Genomic DNA, 17155 nt, shown 5'->3' with positions numbered 1-17155 from the left:
GACCCGGATGCGGACACGCCCCCTTTGCGTGCGAGGAGGCGGGGCCTGCGGGAACACCGCAGTTCCTTGCGTGGGGCTAAGGGCGGAAGGAACGTGCCGACGAGCTGGACGTCAGGGCGGTGCTGATGCGCGTGCGCGCCCCCGGCCGAGGTAACGGCGGGAAGGCCCGGGAGCGCGCCCGCGGCCGCCCGGTAACCGCATGTGCGCTCGCAGGAGCAGCCTGGGGCGGGCAAATCCCGGCCGGGAGGCCGATCTGGCCCCCGAGGCACCGCCCCCGCCGGTCCGGGGCCGCCCCGCCGCCCTCGTCCCGCAGATGTGCACCGGCGGACGCGGCCCGCCCCGGCGCGCCGCCCGGGCCCGCCAGGTGGTCAGTCCCCCCCGGGAGGACGGGCGGCGGGGAGGGCGAGCGGCCTCGGCGGCGTCGTCGTCATCAGTGGAGCCGGTGGCGGGCCGCACCTCCTCCTCGGGGGAGGGCCCCCCGGCGCCCCCATCCCGCGCCGGCTGCCGCTTCGGGTTAGCGTCCCAGCCTCCCCGCCCTTTCGATGATTGACAGCGGGTGATTGACAGCCGGCCCAGGCGCAGGGTGGCGGCGGGCAAACGGCCAGGGCCTGGGGACTGACCGTACCTGAGAGGGAGGGGACAGGTGACACCTGAGCTTGCAGGGGCCAGGAGATGCGTGTCTGAGCAACCTGTCTCTTAACGTTTTTCGTGGCTTCCGAGACTCAAGATGAGTGCGCTGCTAGCCAGGCTGCACGTGCCTTCCCAATTTTGCATCTGATCCCCGAAACCTGTCCAAACAGCATGCACACCTCTACTGCAGCTCTGCATCCGACCCCTGAAACCTGTCCACGCAACATGCATGCTTCTGCTGTAGCTGCCCCTCCAGCTCCGCATCTGACCGCTTTGAGCCTGTCCATACTGCGTGTGTGTCTCCGCTGTAGCTATTCTCTCAGTTTTTCATCTGACCTCTTTAGCTTGTCCACACAGCGTGCATGCCCCTGAAGCGGCTTGCACCTGCTCCTTTGAACCGAGTCCCTGCTGCAGCCGCTCCCTCCATTCTGCACCTGAGCCCTTTGAGCTTGCATGCCTCTGCTGCAGGTGCTGTAGGGTAGGGACCCTGTGTTGTATGTGGTTTTCAAGGTGCTCATCTCATTTCATAGGCAGGAAGAGGAAATCATGGGCAATGACTCGTTTGCATTTTAGCTTCAGTTGTTTGCATCTTGCTGCATGCACCTACTTGTTTGGAATACAGAGCAATTTCAGATTTTACGCTGAACTTCTTGACTTTATCTGTATGACTTATGATTAGAAAACAGTTAAATCGTACCTGCAGCCACCTGACAGCACCTACTTTGTCATTGGAACTCGGCCCCCAGCTTCAGTGCTGTAGTGCCTTTCCCTCTCTCCGCTTCTATCTGAAAAAGTCCTGCAGTAAAATAAAGCCCGAGTGAGGGAGGACAAATAATAATAATAGTAATAACAATTACTATATGACTGACATTAACATGGATTGGAGATAGACTAGTATTCAGATAGAGCAAGACTTGGAAAATTACTTGTAATATTTGTATATGTTAACTGCTCTGATGCTGTTTTCTTCCCATGAAAAGGGAGAAGTTTGCTTAGTCCTTCTGGTTCTCATTTATGTAATAGTGGTGGCTAACAGTGACGGTTTAGTCCATTCTGTCAGAATTTTCTATGCTCGATGGAAATATCAGCTTGCTAAAATTCAGCTAGAGTGGCATAGGTTTTGGTAACTGAGTTTTTTTTTTTTTTTTAAATTACTTTCTTATTTCTCATTACTGTGGCTTCGTGGCCACAGGCTGACTTTTTTAGGTAGGGCAGAGAGAGGGAGAGAGACCACAGCACCAAAGCTTCCCCCAGTGCAGTGGGCCTAGGCTTGAAGCTGGGCTGGGTGGGTGCATCTTAAGGATCTTTTATGTTGCTTTTTAGACTTTTTTTTTTTTTCTTTCTGCCAAGTCCTAATTTTTTTCAGTATCACAATATTGTACTGTCATCACATTTTTGAAAATCAATAAAAACTCTATGATTCTGTCTGAGTTCAGAATTCTCCACTTATGCCAGTAATGTCTCTTTATAGTCAGCTTGTTTATTTGGACATCCCATAGAGATGCACCTGTTGCATTTGCTTAATAATGCACCTTTCAATCTTTTAAAATCTAACAGGCCCCTGGCCTCTTTTTTTTTTAATTGTAGCATTGAATCCTCATAGCATTCTTCAGCATGTGTGTCCTTGTTTCCTTTAAAGCACTAGAGAGATCTGAAATTGCTCGGGCCAGCTACCTGTAATTATCCAGGTGAATTAGATCGGGGAAAAGTAAAAGCCTACAGCCAGTTCCCTAGTTACATGTCAAGTGCTGAATAATCACAAGTGCCTTGTAGCTACCACTTGAGCAGGGTAGATAGAAATTACTGTGAACAATTACCAGGAAGTTCTGTTGAAGAACATTGATCTGGAAACCTGATTAGATCTGGTGTTTTTTTTAAATATTTATTTTATTTATTTATTCCCTTTTGTTGCCCTTGTTGTTTTATTGTTATAGTTATTATTGTTGTCGTTGTTGGATAGGACAGAGAGAAATGGAGAGAGGAGGGGAAGACAGAGAGGAGGAGAGAAAGATAGACACCTGCAGACCTGCTTCTCCGCTTGTGAAGCGACTCCCCTGCAGGTGGGGAGCCGGGGTTCGAACCGGGATCCTTATGCCGGTCCTTGTGCTTTGCGCCACCTGCGCTTAACCCGCTGCGCTACAGCCCGACTCCCAGATCTGGTGTTTTATTTTTATTTATTTATTTGTTTTTTTTTTTTTTTGAAGACTTCACAAGTAATGTAGTATACTTCCTGCTGCAGTAATTACCACAGGCACAAACTGTCTGAGTTGTCTTCTGACTTCTGTGTTGAGATGGAGGGATGTGGTGGGCTCATCCATCAGCCTAATCTAGCTGTGGAATCCCCCATAAGCCTTTCCTCTGACTGTGCCTGTGGGCCTTTCATAGAATTAGATCTTTCATAGATCACAGTTGGGACTACAAAAATGGTGGGTTTCTGACTCCATCATTCCTTCAGCCTGACTAGCTAGAAACCTCTTCTGAAGGACTTTCCCATACCAGCTATTTGCCTGTCATCACTCTTTGAAATATAGTTTGCACAGAAAAAGCCAGAAAAATCACTCAGTTATTTCCTCCATTTTCAGACATCAGAAATGAATTGGGGACCTTGTAGCCTCCAAACGTAACTGTAAAGGTTGTGTCCTTTCCCCCCTTAAGATAAACTTACAGACTTCATTATATTTAAGCTGTTCAATTTTCTGTGGTTCCTTCCCCCCTGCAACACACACATACACACACACACACAAGAGTGCCCTATCTTTGACTGATGACAGGTCATTTAAGCTGACTCCTGTCTCTTTTGATATGACCAGTGTGATGTGATAATTTCCTTGTTTTCTGAGAAAGTATGTTCCTGACTCATCCATGCATTTCTATTGCTGTCTAGAAGCAAGCCCTAGTGTTTTTGTGGAATGGGGAGTGCAGTTAAGTGTTCACTGTTCGTGCTACTAGGTGGACTATTATTTCTAGGAGTGACCAGAGTTGGGAAATACATTTTTCCTCCCTCAATCATCTCTGGGGCTTCCCTGCTTGGGGCTGACATTTTCAGATAGAGACAAAGAGTGGGGGTGGGGGTGGGGGTGGGGTGGGTGGGTGGAGGAACCACAGACCAAAGCTTCCTTAGTGTTGAGGACCAGGCTCAAACCTGGGTCATGCACATGGCAAAGCAATGTACTAGCTGAACTATTTTGCAGCTCAGAAATTAAAATTTTTAAAGAGAAACATATGGAGTCCACAGAGATATTTCCAGTGTAGCTTTAAATTTATAGTTTTAAAAACATACTCTACTTGATTCTCTCTTTTGCTGATAATTTTGATATGTCACCAGCAATTTTTTTTTTCTTGCCCTGTAATGTATATAACATTTTCAAGTGAACAGTACTAACGTTATTGGTGAGAATATCCCCCCCTGAATGATATCTAGAATTTCTTTGCAATTCTTTTTTCTCCTTAATACATATATTCCACTTGGGATGTGAGCAAGAAAGTTGCAGTTTGAAGGTATACAAAACAATTTGCTGTATGGAGTAGACTACCAACTTGATATTTAGTGGCATCTAGTTGATAGTTAATTACTTCACTTTGTTTCTTTTTTTCTCTTCTCTTTTTGTGCCTGTATGATTCCACCACTCCCTGTAAACATTTTTTAATAGAGGGTGAGAGACAGAGAGGGGAGAGATACCACAGTACCACCCCACAACTCATGAAGCTTCCCTGTGCATGGTACTCCCATGCAGTGGCCGGGGGCTTAAACCCAGGTTCTTGTGCATGACAAAATCAATGCTCTATCAGGTGAAACATCTCCTAGCCCTTTGTTTCCAACTTTTTAATACTACTTTTTTTTTATTTTATTTTATTTTATTTTATTTATTTATTCCCTTTTGTTGCCCTTGTTGTTTTATTGTTGTAGTTATTATTGTTGTTGTCGTTGTTGGATAGGACAGAGAGAAATGGAGAGAGGAGGGGAAGACAGAGAGGAGGAGAGAAAGATAGACACCTGCAGACCTGCTTCACCGCCTGTGAAGCGACTCCCCTGCAGGTGGGGAGCCGGGGTTCAAACCGGGATCCTTATGCCGGTCCTTGTGCTTTGCGCCACCTGCACTTAACCCGCTGCGCTACAGCCCGACTCCCCTTAATACTACTTTTTTAAAAAATAGACTTGCTTTATCATATTTAAAATGTTAGTTCCTATAAAATAAGTACATCCAGAAAAGTTTTAACTTTCAATCTCCCTACCTGATTATTTCCTTATACAGGATGTTTACTAGTTGTATAAAAACTCTCATGCACACATACTTGTGTGCACATGTGTACACACACATCCTCCCATAGGAGAAAGGTAGTATTTGCATAAATTCTTTTGTATCTTGTTCACTGAACAACATATGCCCTGTAGAAGTATGTAGAGAATGTTATTTTTATAGCTTCATCATATTCCTTTTGGAGTAGGCATTTGTGTTGTTTTGTACTACTACAAATAGAGTTGCAAAATATATATGTATAAATATATATTACAGATTTTATTAATTCATGAGAAAGATAAGAGAGAATCAGACATCTCTGGTACATGTGCTGCCGGGGATTGAATTTAGGACCTTATGCTTGAGAGTCCAGTGCTTTATCCACTGTGCCACTTCCTGGACCACAAGAGCTACAATATATTAATATATCCCTGTGCATATGCAATTTTGTATTTTCTCCCATGTATTTTTAGGGATAGATTCCTAGCAGGAATGTCGCTGGATCAAAAGATAAATGAATACATATTAGTTGCTAGGTATTGCCAAAATCTTTACAGTTTTTTATTTATTATTGGATAGAGATAAAAACTGAGAACAGAGGAGGTGATAGGGAGAGACAGAGACACCTGCAGCCCTGCTTTACTACTTGACGCCTTCTCCCTGCAGGTGGGGACCAGAGGCTTGAACCTGGGTCCTTGCGCATTGTAATGTGAGTGCTTAACTAGGTTTACCACCGCCTGGCCCCTTTTAGTCATATTTCTACCTACAGTGTCTGTGAGTGCTTATTTTATTATAGCTTTGTCATCAGAGTATATGATCCTTCAATTTCAAACTGATCTAAAACAAGTCAGGATAGCTCAGAGTAGTTTCAATTTACATTCCTCTTGTGAGCAAGGTTAAGCATAGTTTTATGTTTATGTTCATTTCTTTTTCTGCCAACTGCTTGTCTTTTTCTTACATATTTCTCCCCCCCCCCTCAACTTTTAGAACCTCTGTATCTTTGGATAATTAATCCTTTGAGATAGCACTTTCAAAAACTGCTAACATTTGTCTTTTTTACTTAGCATTTCCCCATGTAAAAATGTATCCTTTACCTCAGATTTCAGTCTCCTTGCTTACTCCTGGGCTTTGTGTCATAATTTGGATGCTATTTTCACATGTTCATTTTCATTTTGGAAATTCTCTCTGATGCTTTGTTATCTCCCCCCCCCCCCCAAATTTCAATAGGAACCTTCCTGGGCAAAGTAAATCATATTGGTACTGGCCATATAGCTGACACAGCCACAGACCTTTATAATCACAGTAACACTGACGCAGGCAGGGACAGGGCATTGCTATCCCCCTTTAAGTGAGTCTCAGAAGGTGGACTTATCCTTTCTGTTAGTATACGTTTGTTCTTGGTTGTGCATTGTGTATATTGCTCCTGAGCTGTAAAACGAAGAGGTAAAATTAGAAGCCTTCAGGGCCTCCTTTATTTTTTTTATATTTTATTTTATTTTATTTATAAAAAGGAAACACTGACAAAACCATAGGATAAGAGAGGTACAACTCCACATAATTCCTACCACCAGAACTCCGTATCCCATCCCTTCCCTTGATAGCTTTCCTATTCTTTAACCCTCTGGGAGTATGGACCCAAGGTCATTGTGGGATGCAGAAGGTGGAAGGTCTGGCTTCTGTAATTGCTTCCCCGATGAACATGGGCATTGAACATGGTTAACCATACTCCCAGCCTGCCTCTCTCTTTCCTTAGTGGGGCAGGGTTCTGGGGGAATGGGAGCTCCAGGACACATTAGTGGTGTTGTCTGTCCAGAGAAGTCCGGTTGGCATCATGTTAGCATCTGGAACCTGGTGACTGAAAAGAGAGTTAACATATAAAGCCAAACAAGTTGTTTTCCAATCATGAACCTAAAGGCTGGAATAGTGCAGATGAAGAGCTGGGGTGGGGGGTTGTCTGTCTCTATTTTGTAGATAGCCAGTAGGCATATTTTAGTTATATTCCAAAGGGACTGTGGCTATACTAGCTTTTTTTTTCTTTTTTCTTTTTTTCCCCCTGAGCCTGAAATCTGATATGCAAGTGGATCCAAGTTATTGTCTGGGGAGATGATGTCATGGCTGGAAAAAGGACCAGAAAGCTGGATCAGGGAAGAGAGTAGCTTCCAAATATGGGAAAGATGTATAAATATTGTTGACTGTAAACCCGATCTATTTGATGTGATCAGAGGCCTATGTTCAGCTTAGGAGCCTATGCGACCTCTGCATCCCTGTGGATCTGAGCTCATATTCTGTGGTCATGAGTAGGAACGTTCCAAGCTGCCCCAATATTAGGACCCATCTTCCTCAGGTGTAGCATAGAGTATGTTGTCCAGCCTCCCTTCGGAGGATGGAACATTCTTTACCGTTATTGATCCAAGTTGAGGGCAATGTCCTATGGGGGCCCACAAAGGGGTCTATTTTGTTGTTCCTGATAGAGATGACCGCTAACAATGGAGAGGGATTTAGTCGAGGTCTAGTCCTATCATGTCTGTTTGGGAGTTTCAGGACTCCCCGAATAGGGCAGGGCCTCCTTTCTACGTCTTATGTTCTGGTTGTCCATATCTTATGTGGATTTTTTTTTTTCAAAGATTTTTTTTTTAATTGCCCACAAGGTTATGGTTGGGGCTCAGAACCTGCATGATGAATTCATCCATCCTAGTGTCCATTATTTCCTTTTTCCTTTTATTTGATAGGACAGAGAAAAACTGAGAGGGGAGAGGGAGAAAGAGAGACACCTGTAGCACTGCTTCACCACTTGTGAAGTATATCCTCTGCAGCTGAGGATAGACCAGGGGCTTGAACCCAGATCCTCACACATGTTGATGTGTGTTCTCTACCAGCTGTACCACCACCTGTGAGAAAGCACCGGGGCACCATTCCAGCACATGCCTGGGTCAAACCCAGGCCTCATGTATGCAAATGCCAAGCCCTACTGCTGCTTCCCTGCTCACCTGTAGGACTCTCTTTTTTTAAAAAAAAAAATTTATTTATTTATTCCCTTTTGTTGCCCTTTTTTTGATGTTGTTGTTATTAATGTCGTTGTTGTTGGATAGGACAGAGAGAAATGGAGAGAGGAGGGGAAGACAGAGAGGGTGAGAGAATGATAGACACCTGTGGACTTGCTTCACCGCTTGTGAAGCGTCTCCCCAGCTGATGGGGAGCCAGGGGCTCAAACTGGGAACCTTACGCAGGTCCTTGCACTTTGTGCCACCTGCGCTTAACCTACTGTGCTACCAACTGATTCCCTCTTTTTTTTCCTTCTTAACCTTACATATATTTCCCGTTTCCCAGACTTGTTGGAAAAGCCCATCTTTCTCTTAATCATCCTGTTTTAGATCTCACTGATTTAAAACAACTTTCATTCCAAAGGAGAGCTATAACCAATAACTTCTGTCTACTGGTGTCTTCCTCAAACAACTGAAATAACTAAGACTGCCTTCTGTTATTTAGAGCTACATAATTTAACCACATTAACACTGTGTTATGTACAAGAGTAGCAAATGGATTGCGTTTATATTTGATGTTATCATCCAATTTCTGTGCTCATCACAGTGTTCAGGCAAGAAGAGCGAAATGACATAGTGCATGTGACTGAACGAGGCTCAGGTTGGTTAGTCAATGAATCAGTGATACAGCTGAGAGAAACTCAGGAGAAATAGCCACAGACATCCTGAGTCTACTATTTAACTGATGCGTATGAGTGAGAAATGATGGTGTTTGGCATCTACTCAAGCAGATAGGAACATTATTAAGATTACTTTCCATGGGGAATGCCTCTCTGCTCCCTGCCCCTTGTCATTTCTAAAACGGAGACTTTTGTCTTGATTATAGACCATTTTGCTTTCTGAAATGGCAGTTTTCCTCCCAGCGCAGTCTGTTTTCACTGTTGTGCTGCTGCCACCTGGTGGCTGCGGTTGTGATAGCCTTCAGTTTTTAGTTTTCCTTGTGTCCAGACTGGCTTTGATTTTGCTGCTGCCAAGAAGGCACTGTTAAGCCAAAGAAGGTATGTTATAGTGTTTTCAGATCTGAAATACTGTCAAGTATATAAATATTTCACATTGCCTGGAACTTGGAGTCACTCTGCCTAGGTTTGATTTCAAGGACTGTAATTCGTTCTTTACCAAGGTCTAGTTATTGAACTCTTCAAACATCAGTTTCCTCAAAGTAATAGTATACATTTTTTTTTCTCACCAGCGTTATCGCTGGGGCTCAGTGCCTGCACCATGAATCCACTGCTCCTGGAGGCCATTTTTCTATTTTGCTGCCATTGTTGTTGCTCTTGTTGTTATTGTTGCCATTTCTGTTGTTGTTGTTCCATAGGACAGAGAGAAATTGAGAGCAATGGGGAAGACAGAGGGGAAGAGAAAGATACCTGCAGACCTGCTTCACCGCTTGTGAAGCCGGGGCCTGGAACTGGGATCCTTATGCAGGTCCTTGTGCTTTGTGCTACCACCTGGCCTCCTACATTTTTTAAAAAAAACTTTGGGTTTGGGTCTTTTTTTAACTGGTAAAGATCTCTCTCTCTCTCTTTTTATTATCTTTATTTATTTATTGGATAGAGACAGCCAGAAATTGAGAAGGAAGGGGGTGACAAAGATACAGAAAGAGACCTTCAACATCGCTTCACCACTCGCAAAGCTTTCCCCCTGTAGGTGGGAATGGGGGGTTCAAACCCAGGTCCTTACGCACTGTAACATGTGCTCAACCAGGTGAGCCACCACCTGACTCCATCCCCTACCCTCTTTTTTTTTTCTTGTTCAGAGCACTGCTCAAGTCCGGCTACTGATGGTGATGGTGCTAGGGACTGATTCTGGAACCTCTGCACTATCTCCCTGCTCCCCTCCCAAAGAGCGATTTATTTTCATGAAAAATACAGAACAGAGTTTTGGCATATGGTAGTGCTGGAGATTGAATGTGGGGCATTAGGCTTGCAAGCTTGGTGTGCTATACCATCCACGTCTCCCCAGCTACGAGTGCCACAGAAATTAAATCATACATACATGTGTGTGTGTCAGAACAGCTGTGCAGTGATTGTTATCCTCTACCATGAATAGTACTAATTATTTAACACCCAGACAGTCTGTTGCTATATTTTATTCAATATATCACCTTTCAGAATAACAGGACCTAAAGAAATGTCGTTTTCTTAGCAGTGATTTTGAGTAGGTGTAAGAGCGCAAGCCTCAGGAAAAGCACCTTCTTACACATTTTATTTGCTAGGAGCCTGCTCTTTACAGTGGATATTTAAGCTGCTACCGGAGTCCGTGTAAACCCGGAGGGAGACCTTGGCCTTTCTAGTTCATACCCTGGTTGTACAGATTCAAAGCTGAAGTGCAGGAGCACAGAGCCAGCTGGCTGCGCAGGAGAGTGGTGTTTGCTGGGTGTCTCCTCTCAGTCTGCTAGAGCAGCCCAGTACACAGAAGCCAGATTGCGTCCTAATGCATTCTGCTGTGCTTGGAAATTGGAGTAAAAAAAAAAGTCCTTCTTTCCCTAGACCTTTTATTTGGTTAATATTGGTGGAATCCAAAGGACAAAGCACTGAAGGAAAACCCTCTCTGCCATATTTGAGCTTATTGGCCCCATGATTAAGTTGAGACATGAAGGAGCCACACGGGTTATGGTTCGCAGACTTCTCGTCCTTCTTCATGTCTCCAGGACACCCTCAGCTTGTCTCTTGTCAGTGTATTGCTTTGGGGGAGCATTTTAGCCCCCCCCATTCCTCTCTGGTCTGTTGATTCCTAATCTGAAAAGAGGTATGTCTTCCATGGCAAGATACCCAGTACAGTCTAGAATTCTTTGCTGAATAGAGACATCCCCCCTTTTAGAACAATGTGATTTTTATTTTCACTTATTTATTTGTCATTTAAACAACAGAAATTTATTCTTTTAATGTCTGGAAGCTGGAATTCCAAAATCAGGGTGTCAGTGGAGTCACACTTGCCGCAGACTAAAGGAGGACTCTCCCAGGCCTCTTCCTACCTCAGCTCCAATCTCTGCCTTCCTTGTTCTATGATGTTCTTCCTATTTGTTTCTGTCCACATTTCTTCTGTTCATTATAACAAGTCATGGACCCAGATCTGCTCTAATTCCATATGACCTCACTTAATTATTTCCATAAAAACCCAAGTTTCCAGTAAGATCACACTCTTGAGTTACTGGAGGCCAGGATTGCAACATATCCCAATAAAGCAATTTAAAATAAAAATGTGATTTTTAGACAAGGCACCAAGACAAAGGGGGCAGGGCCTCCACACCACAGTCTAAAGGCATAGTCAGGGTTGAACCTCTGAAGGCTTAAGGGGAAAAAAGAGTTTGTCCGGAGTGAGAAGTGGTTCGACACTGAACAGCATGTTGAAGATTTGTGACTAGGTGAAGCCCCTACAGCAGGTGCTCCTTGTTGGCATTTCTGAGTATCAGGGCGGTCTGTCCTCTCTCCATCTTGCCTTCATTTTGTGTTCTTCCCTTTTTGTCACAATCTGATCTGTCTCCCCGTCTCTCTCTGTGAGACAAGTCTCTAGTTGTCTAGCTATGACTGTTTTGTATAGGAGGATAGTTAAAGGGGAGGAGAATTGTGATAAGTTCAACTCAGAGCATCTGGCGTGTGAATATATTCTGGGGCTGTAGACTTGGTTTTCTTTATTTGTTTGTCACCAGGGTTATTGCTGGGGCTTGGTGTTGGTGCTGGCATTATGAATCTACCACTTCTGGCAGCCATCTTTTCATTTTTTTTTTTTCTATTTTATTTAATAGGCCAGAGAGAAATTGAGAAGGGAGGGGGAGATAGAAAGGGAGAGAGGAAAGGGAGATACCTGCAGACCTACTTCACCTCTCCTGAAGCCTCCCTCTTGCAGGTGGGAAGCGGGGGCTCGAACCCAAGTCCTTATGCTTGGTAATATGTGTACTTAACTGGGTGTACCACCACCTGCCCCCGCTTTTAAATATAATTTTTATTATTGATTTCATACTGATTTACATGATAAGATAAGGGTATAATTTCACATTGTCCCAGCACCAGAGTTCTGTGTCCTCATTCCCTCCATTGGAAACTGCACTAGTTCTCCCAGGGTCACAGCTATGGGTTGACTACTGTGTCTGTCTGTCTATCTATCTATCTATCAACCTATTTTTTTTTTTACTTTAAAAACATTTTTATTGGGGTGAATGGTTTACAGTAAATACAGTTGTTGGTATGTGTGTAAAATTTATCAACTCCAGTGGGGTTGGTTACTTTTTCAACTTTTTTTTCTTGATGATTTATTTTAGATAGAGATAGGCAGAGAGGGAGTGAAAGAGACCACAGAACTGACCAGTGCCCTGTGGGCTGCGCTTGAACCTGGGTCAAGCACATGACAAAGCAGTACACTATCCAAGTGGCCTATTTTGCTGGCCCTTCAACTTAACATTATTTATTTTTCCTTCCCAGGCCTCACACCTTTGCTATTCTACAGCTCCCAATGGGCTCCTCACCCTCACTAGTAGGGGAGAAGGGTGTACAGAAAATTAACTTCCCAGTTGTGATGGAGCTCCTAAAAATGAACCTGCCTTTCAGGCGCTAGGGGTGTTCTAGGAGCTTCCTGTACTTGGCATCTCAGGGATGATTAGGGTCTCACGTGATGGACTTGAAGCTTGGGGCACTGAAACTTTAAAATAACTCTTAAACAAACCCAAAGCTATTTTTTCCCTGTGATATGTGTGACACCTCACTTACTCTCTCATCGTGTGAGGGTGTTTGTATTAATGCCCTCTGATTCTAGTGCCCCTACCCCCCCCATTTGAACACAAAAAGCACCATTGTTTGATTTCAGTCATGTGTCAACAGCAGTTCAGATCATTTAAAGCAATTCCTTTTAGTCCAGAATGTATTTGGGTGCAGTGTTTCTTAAAGTGGCATCCCTTGATGGCTTTTATAGTCATCCTCAGAGGTACTGTACTTTGTCAAACTGTTTTTTTTGTATGCTCTCATTCACAGTTTGTACTTTGGAATGTTAAAACTTAAAACATCAGTTCTTTTCCTGACTGCATTCTCTCTTGTTTATCTAGTCGCCAAAGCAAAGGAGATTTGGCAATGGAGGCGTTGTTGGAAGGAATGCAAAATCGGGGACGTGACGGGTACGGTTGCTTTTGATCTTGGCTTCTCACTACCCAGCCACCCTACTTCCCAGAATTTTTACCGTGGCCACCTGAGAATGTGACATGAATGTAACTGAATTATTCTGGGAAGCTTCCCTAAAATATTATGAAAGAGCTAGCTGTTGGTTCTGAAAGTCTAAGTAAGCCAGACTTAAAACATCAGGCTTGTGCTTGACTACGTGACTTAGTCTTTCAGTTGGCTACTAGAGGAAGACAAAATATCCTGTGTAATAAGCAATCAACTTGTTGTAAATAACATCCAATTAAAATTACTTGTCCAGGAAAAAGATAAGCAGTTGAAGCAAGGCATACATTCTTTTGCAAAAGGGCATGCAGCCAACTGTGGCAGTCAGGCAACAGGGGACCCCGGGGACCCCCCCTTCACCCTTCTATCTTCTTTTGTACCTGACACAGAACTGTCTCCTCCACCCTTGGGCTAGTCTTCTGGTTTAATAACCTCCCCATTGTCTAAATAAGGAAAGGAAGGGAGTCTGGGGGTCTCTATTGGAAGATTAGCAAGCACTGCAAATAACTATTATCTGACCTAAAGAATACAGAACTACTGACCACAGGTGGCTATAGATAACACTTTATATACATTTTTTGGGTACCAAACAATTGTTCTCTTCATGTTCCTTTGAAGAGAAGACCTAACCATCTCTTATAAACTTAACACAAATGTCAAGAGGGAAAGTCCAGAAATCCTCTTCTTTGTTCAGATTTTTATTGTCGTCGTCTCACCTCACGTAGGCTTGTGTCTGCTGTATTTTCACATTAAAAGATGAAAAGACACGTGGACATTGTTTTGTGTACTTAAGGATCGGTTCTTATTTAAAGGAGTTTTTTGACATCCTGTGAAGCAGAACTGCAGGAACTCATGAAACAAATTGACATTATGGTGGCTCATAAAAAATCTGAGTGGGAAGGGCAAACACATGCTCTAGAAACTTGCTTGGACATCCGTGAACAGGAACTGAAGTCTCTAAGGAATCAGCTAGATATAAAACACAAAGAGGTAAGGCAGTTGACTCACTTCTCTTATTTTGATTTTGGTTTTATTTATTTATTTATCTATTTATCTATTTATTATTAGGAGAGCACTGCTCAGCTCTGGTTTATGGTGGTGTGGGGATTGAACCTTGAGACTTTAAAGCCTCAGGCATGAGAGTCTCTTTGCATAACCATTATGTTATCTACCTCCTTCTCCCCTCTTTTTTTCTAATTTTTAAAATTATCTTTATTTATTGGATAGAGACAGCCAGAAATCAAGAGGGAAGGGGGTGATAGAGAGGGAGAGAGACAGAGAGACACCTGGAGCACTGCTTCACCAGTTGCAAAGCTTTCCCCCTGCAGTACTGGGTACTGGGGGCTTGAACCCAGGTCCTTGCACATTGTGATACATATACTCAAGCAGGTGTGCCACCATCCCCTCTTTTTTTTTTGAAGAGGGATTGGGAAATTAAATCAGAGCAAGTTTTCATCTAAATTTATACATGCCCCAAAATTAGTTAGCCATCTTTTGACAGTGTTGTAGATTATTAAATGATTTGCTAATTTGCTTCTTGAGAAGTGAGATATTACAATTTATACTTGAAGACTGCGTTTATAGATAAGTACAGAGGCTGTTTATTATTCTTATATTCCAGGGGTTTGTTTCACTGCTAATGATGAAATGCCGCCACCTATCTGCTTCTAGGTTGGAATGTTGCATCAGCAGATAGAAGAACATGAAAAAGTCAAGCAAAAGATGACCATGGAGTATAAACAGGAGTTAAAGAAACTACAGGAAGAAGTGAGAATTTGATGCTGTAATTGTATCTTGTCTAATTCTTTCTCCGTAACCACTGAGAATTTTGTTAGTGAATCATTTTCTACTTTGTGAAATAGGAAGTATATCTTACAAGGAAGGGAAGTTGTGGGGATCTAGCTCTCTGTTCTTAAATCAGGACAAAGACCTTTGCCCAATTGTCTGTCTATACCTAGAGCCAGGATTCTAAAATATGTGTCTTGATTACCAGAAACAGCTATTTGTGTATAATACTCCAAACTACTAGTACCGTAAACCTATGTCAAATATCTTAATTTGAGGTCTATCACTTACTGTATTTTATTTTACTCTTTGTAGCAGAGCAGTGCTCAGCTTTGGCTTCTGATGGTCGCGGGGATGAGACCTGGGACCCTGGAGCCTCAGGCATGAGAGTCTGTCTGCATAACCATTATGCTGTCTTCCCCCACCCTTCCTCTACTGTATTTTAAATAGTGGAGAGAGAATCCAAAGGTTCAGATGCATTTTGGAGTAAATACAGGAAAATCTCACTAACTCATTTTTATTCAACTTGAGGAAAGAGCTGTTTGTACTTTTATTGAGTCCCAGAGTTCTCCTGTACTGCCCACTCTCAGTAAATATCTGTGTTCTGTAGAGGCTGGTTTATTTGCTGACTATTGTGGGGATGAGTTGGGGAGCCCCTAAGAGCCAGGCTATTGTATTAAAAATGAAAGTTTTCTTTTCAGACAGTTTGTGTTCCCCTTTTTTTCTTCCTCCAGCTCAGTGTGTTTCTTTTCCTGATTTTTATGTGTGTTTTTTTCATGCAGTTTTACATGTCTTATTCCTAATTTTAACTGGCAAAGTTTAAATATGTTTTCAGTATACTATTTATCGGCACCCTTACTGTCATAACATTGATTTATTACTCAGTCACTGTTCAGAAATTTTTGAATTTAAAGTCTGGAAGTAACTGTTTCTACAGTTAGGCAGGTTGAAGAGAAGCTATGAAAAACTACAGAAGAAGCATCTACGGGACTTCAGAGGCAATGCCAAAAATCACAGGGAAGATCGATCTGAAATTGAGCGGTTAACTGGAAAAATAGAGGTATGTTCCTGGTAATAATTTGTTCCTAGTGATTGTTAGCCTTCATGTAAGAAAATGCTGTTTGTAATAGTGCAATTTCCTGAAACCAATTTTCTCCCATCTGCAGGACTGCTGCTAAGCTATTTCAAAGGTGGGAGAGTGAACCTTTGTACTTCTGTCATCCCTTCGTTCCCTGTGGCTGATGGGGTTACTGGCAGCTGGCAATAGTTTTCAGCCAGGCAGAACCAACCTTTTAGGGCTTTTGGACATGCATGGATATATATATATATATATATATTTGGTTGGCAAAGTGACTGGGCAACAAAGCTGATATTTAGGGGATAGGAACCATGGCTACTAGAGATGCCCAGAGCTGTTCCACTTAGGAGTAATTAATGTTCCCCATGTGCCAGTATTGACCTACAGTGGTGGGACTGGGTGGTGGAACACCTGGTAGAGCTTACATTGTACCAGTGGCAAGGACACCGGTTCAAGCCTCCAGCTCCCACCTACAGGGGGCTGGGGCGTTTCATGCATAGTGGAGCAGTGCTGCAGGTGTCTTCTCTCTGTCTCTCTGTTTCTCACCCTCTACTAAAAATATACATGAAAGGCCTGGAAGGGAAAGGAGAGGGGAGGGGGGAGGGGAGGAGAAAAGGAAAGAAAGGAGGAGGGACAGTTACTATGAGTTCTCCTTGGGCAGTGTTTTATCCATTTAGTGAGTGTTAAAAAGCACATGGCGTTTTTGTACAAAGTACTGTACGTATCAGATTGTTTATCCTCAGTTCTTATATATAAGCTACTTACCTCACTCTTTGCTGACTTGGCTCTTCTCTCTGCCTTGATTAATAATATTTCATCTCTATTTAGTTTGGCCATCTCTCTCTCTCTTAATAATTTAAACAATCTTTGAGCACTTCATCTTCTATTTTCTTTAAAACATACACTGTCATCTAATGTGCTGTATGATGAATCTGTTGCCTACTGGTTTCCCGTGAAGAGGACTAGGAAATACTGTATCCCTAACAACAAGATCTTTAATACCTGGCACATATGGTAGAATGATCGAATGAACAGATATCACAAAACTGGTTAGAAAATAACTACCCTGAGCTATCATGAAACTTCTGGAGCTGAGGGTCCTAGAAGACAGAGGAAGGCTGTTCTCGGGGGCTGGGTGGTGATGCACCTGGTTGAGTACACATGTTACAATGCACAAGGACCCGGGTTTGAAACCCCAGTCCCCACCTGCAGGGGGAAAGCTTCATGAGTGGT

The 17155-nt window shown here is 43.2% G+C and overlaps 1 protein-coding gene across 11 annotated transcripts in view; it reads left to right on the top strand.

Annotated features, from left to right (window-relative positions):
- Positions 1–7: 7 nt before the first annotated feature.
- The window catches only part of CEP63 (centrosomal protein 63), a 55212-nt gene continuing 38064 nt past the window's right edge, over positions 8–17155 (top strand). For 4 of the 11 annotated variants that reach the window (XM_060196978.1, XM_060196963.1, XM_060196986.1 and 1 more), the window contains exons 1-5: positions 70–513; positions 12945–13013; positions 13872–14049; positions 14731–14826; positions 15782–15904. In XM_060196978.1, the coding sequence (XP_060052961.1) occupies positions 200–513; positions 12945–13013; positions 13872–14049; positions 14731–14826; positions 15782–15904 (780 nt within the window). In that variant the 5' untranslated portion in view covers positions 70–199. Of the gene's footprint in view, positions 514–12944; positions 13014–13871; positions 14050–14730; positions 14827–15781; positions 15905–17155 lie in introns of all 11 variants that reach the window. The other 7 variants (XM_060196969.1, XM_060196980.1, XM_060196976.1 and 4 more) reach the window with 6 other exon arrangements.

Source organism: Erinaceus europaeus, chromosome 1, assembly GCF_950295315.1.
Source record: "Erinaceus europaeus chromosome 1, mEriEur2.1, whole genome shotgun sequence".
Classification (NCBI taxonomy): Eukaryota; Metazoa; Chordata; class Mammalia; order Eulipotyphla; family Erinaceidae; genus Erinaceus; species Erinaceus europaeus.
This window is presented reverse-complemented; position numbering and strand designations above follow the sequence as displayed.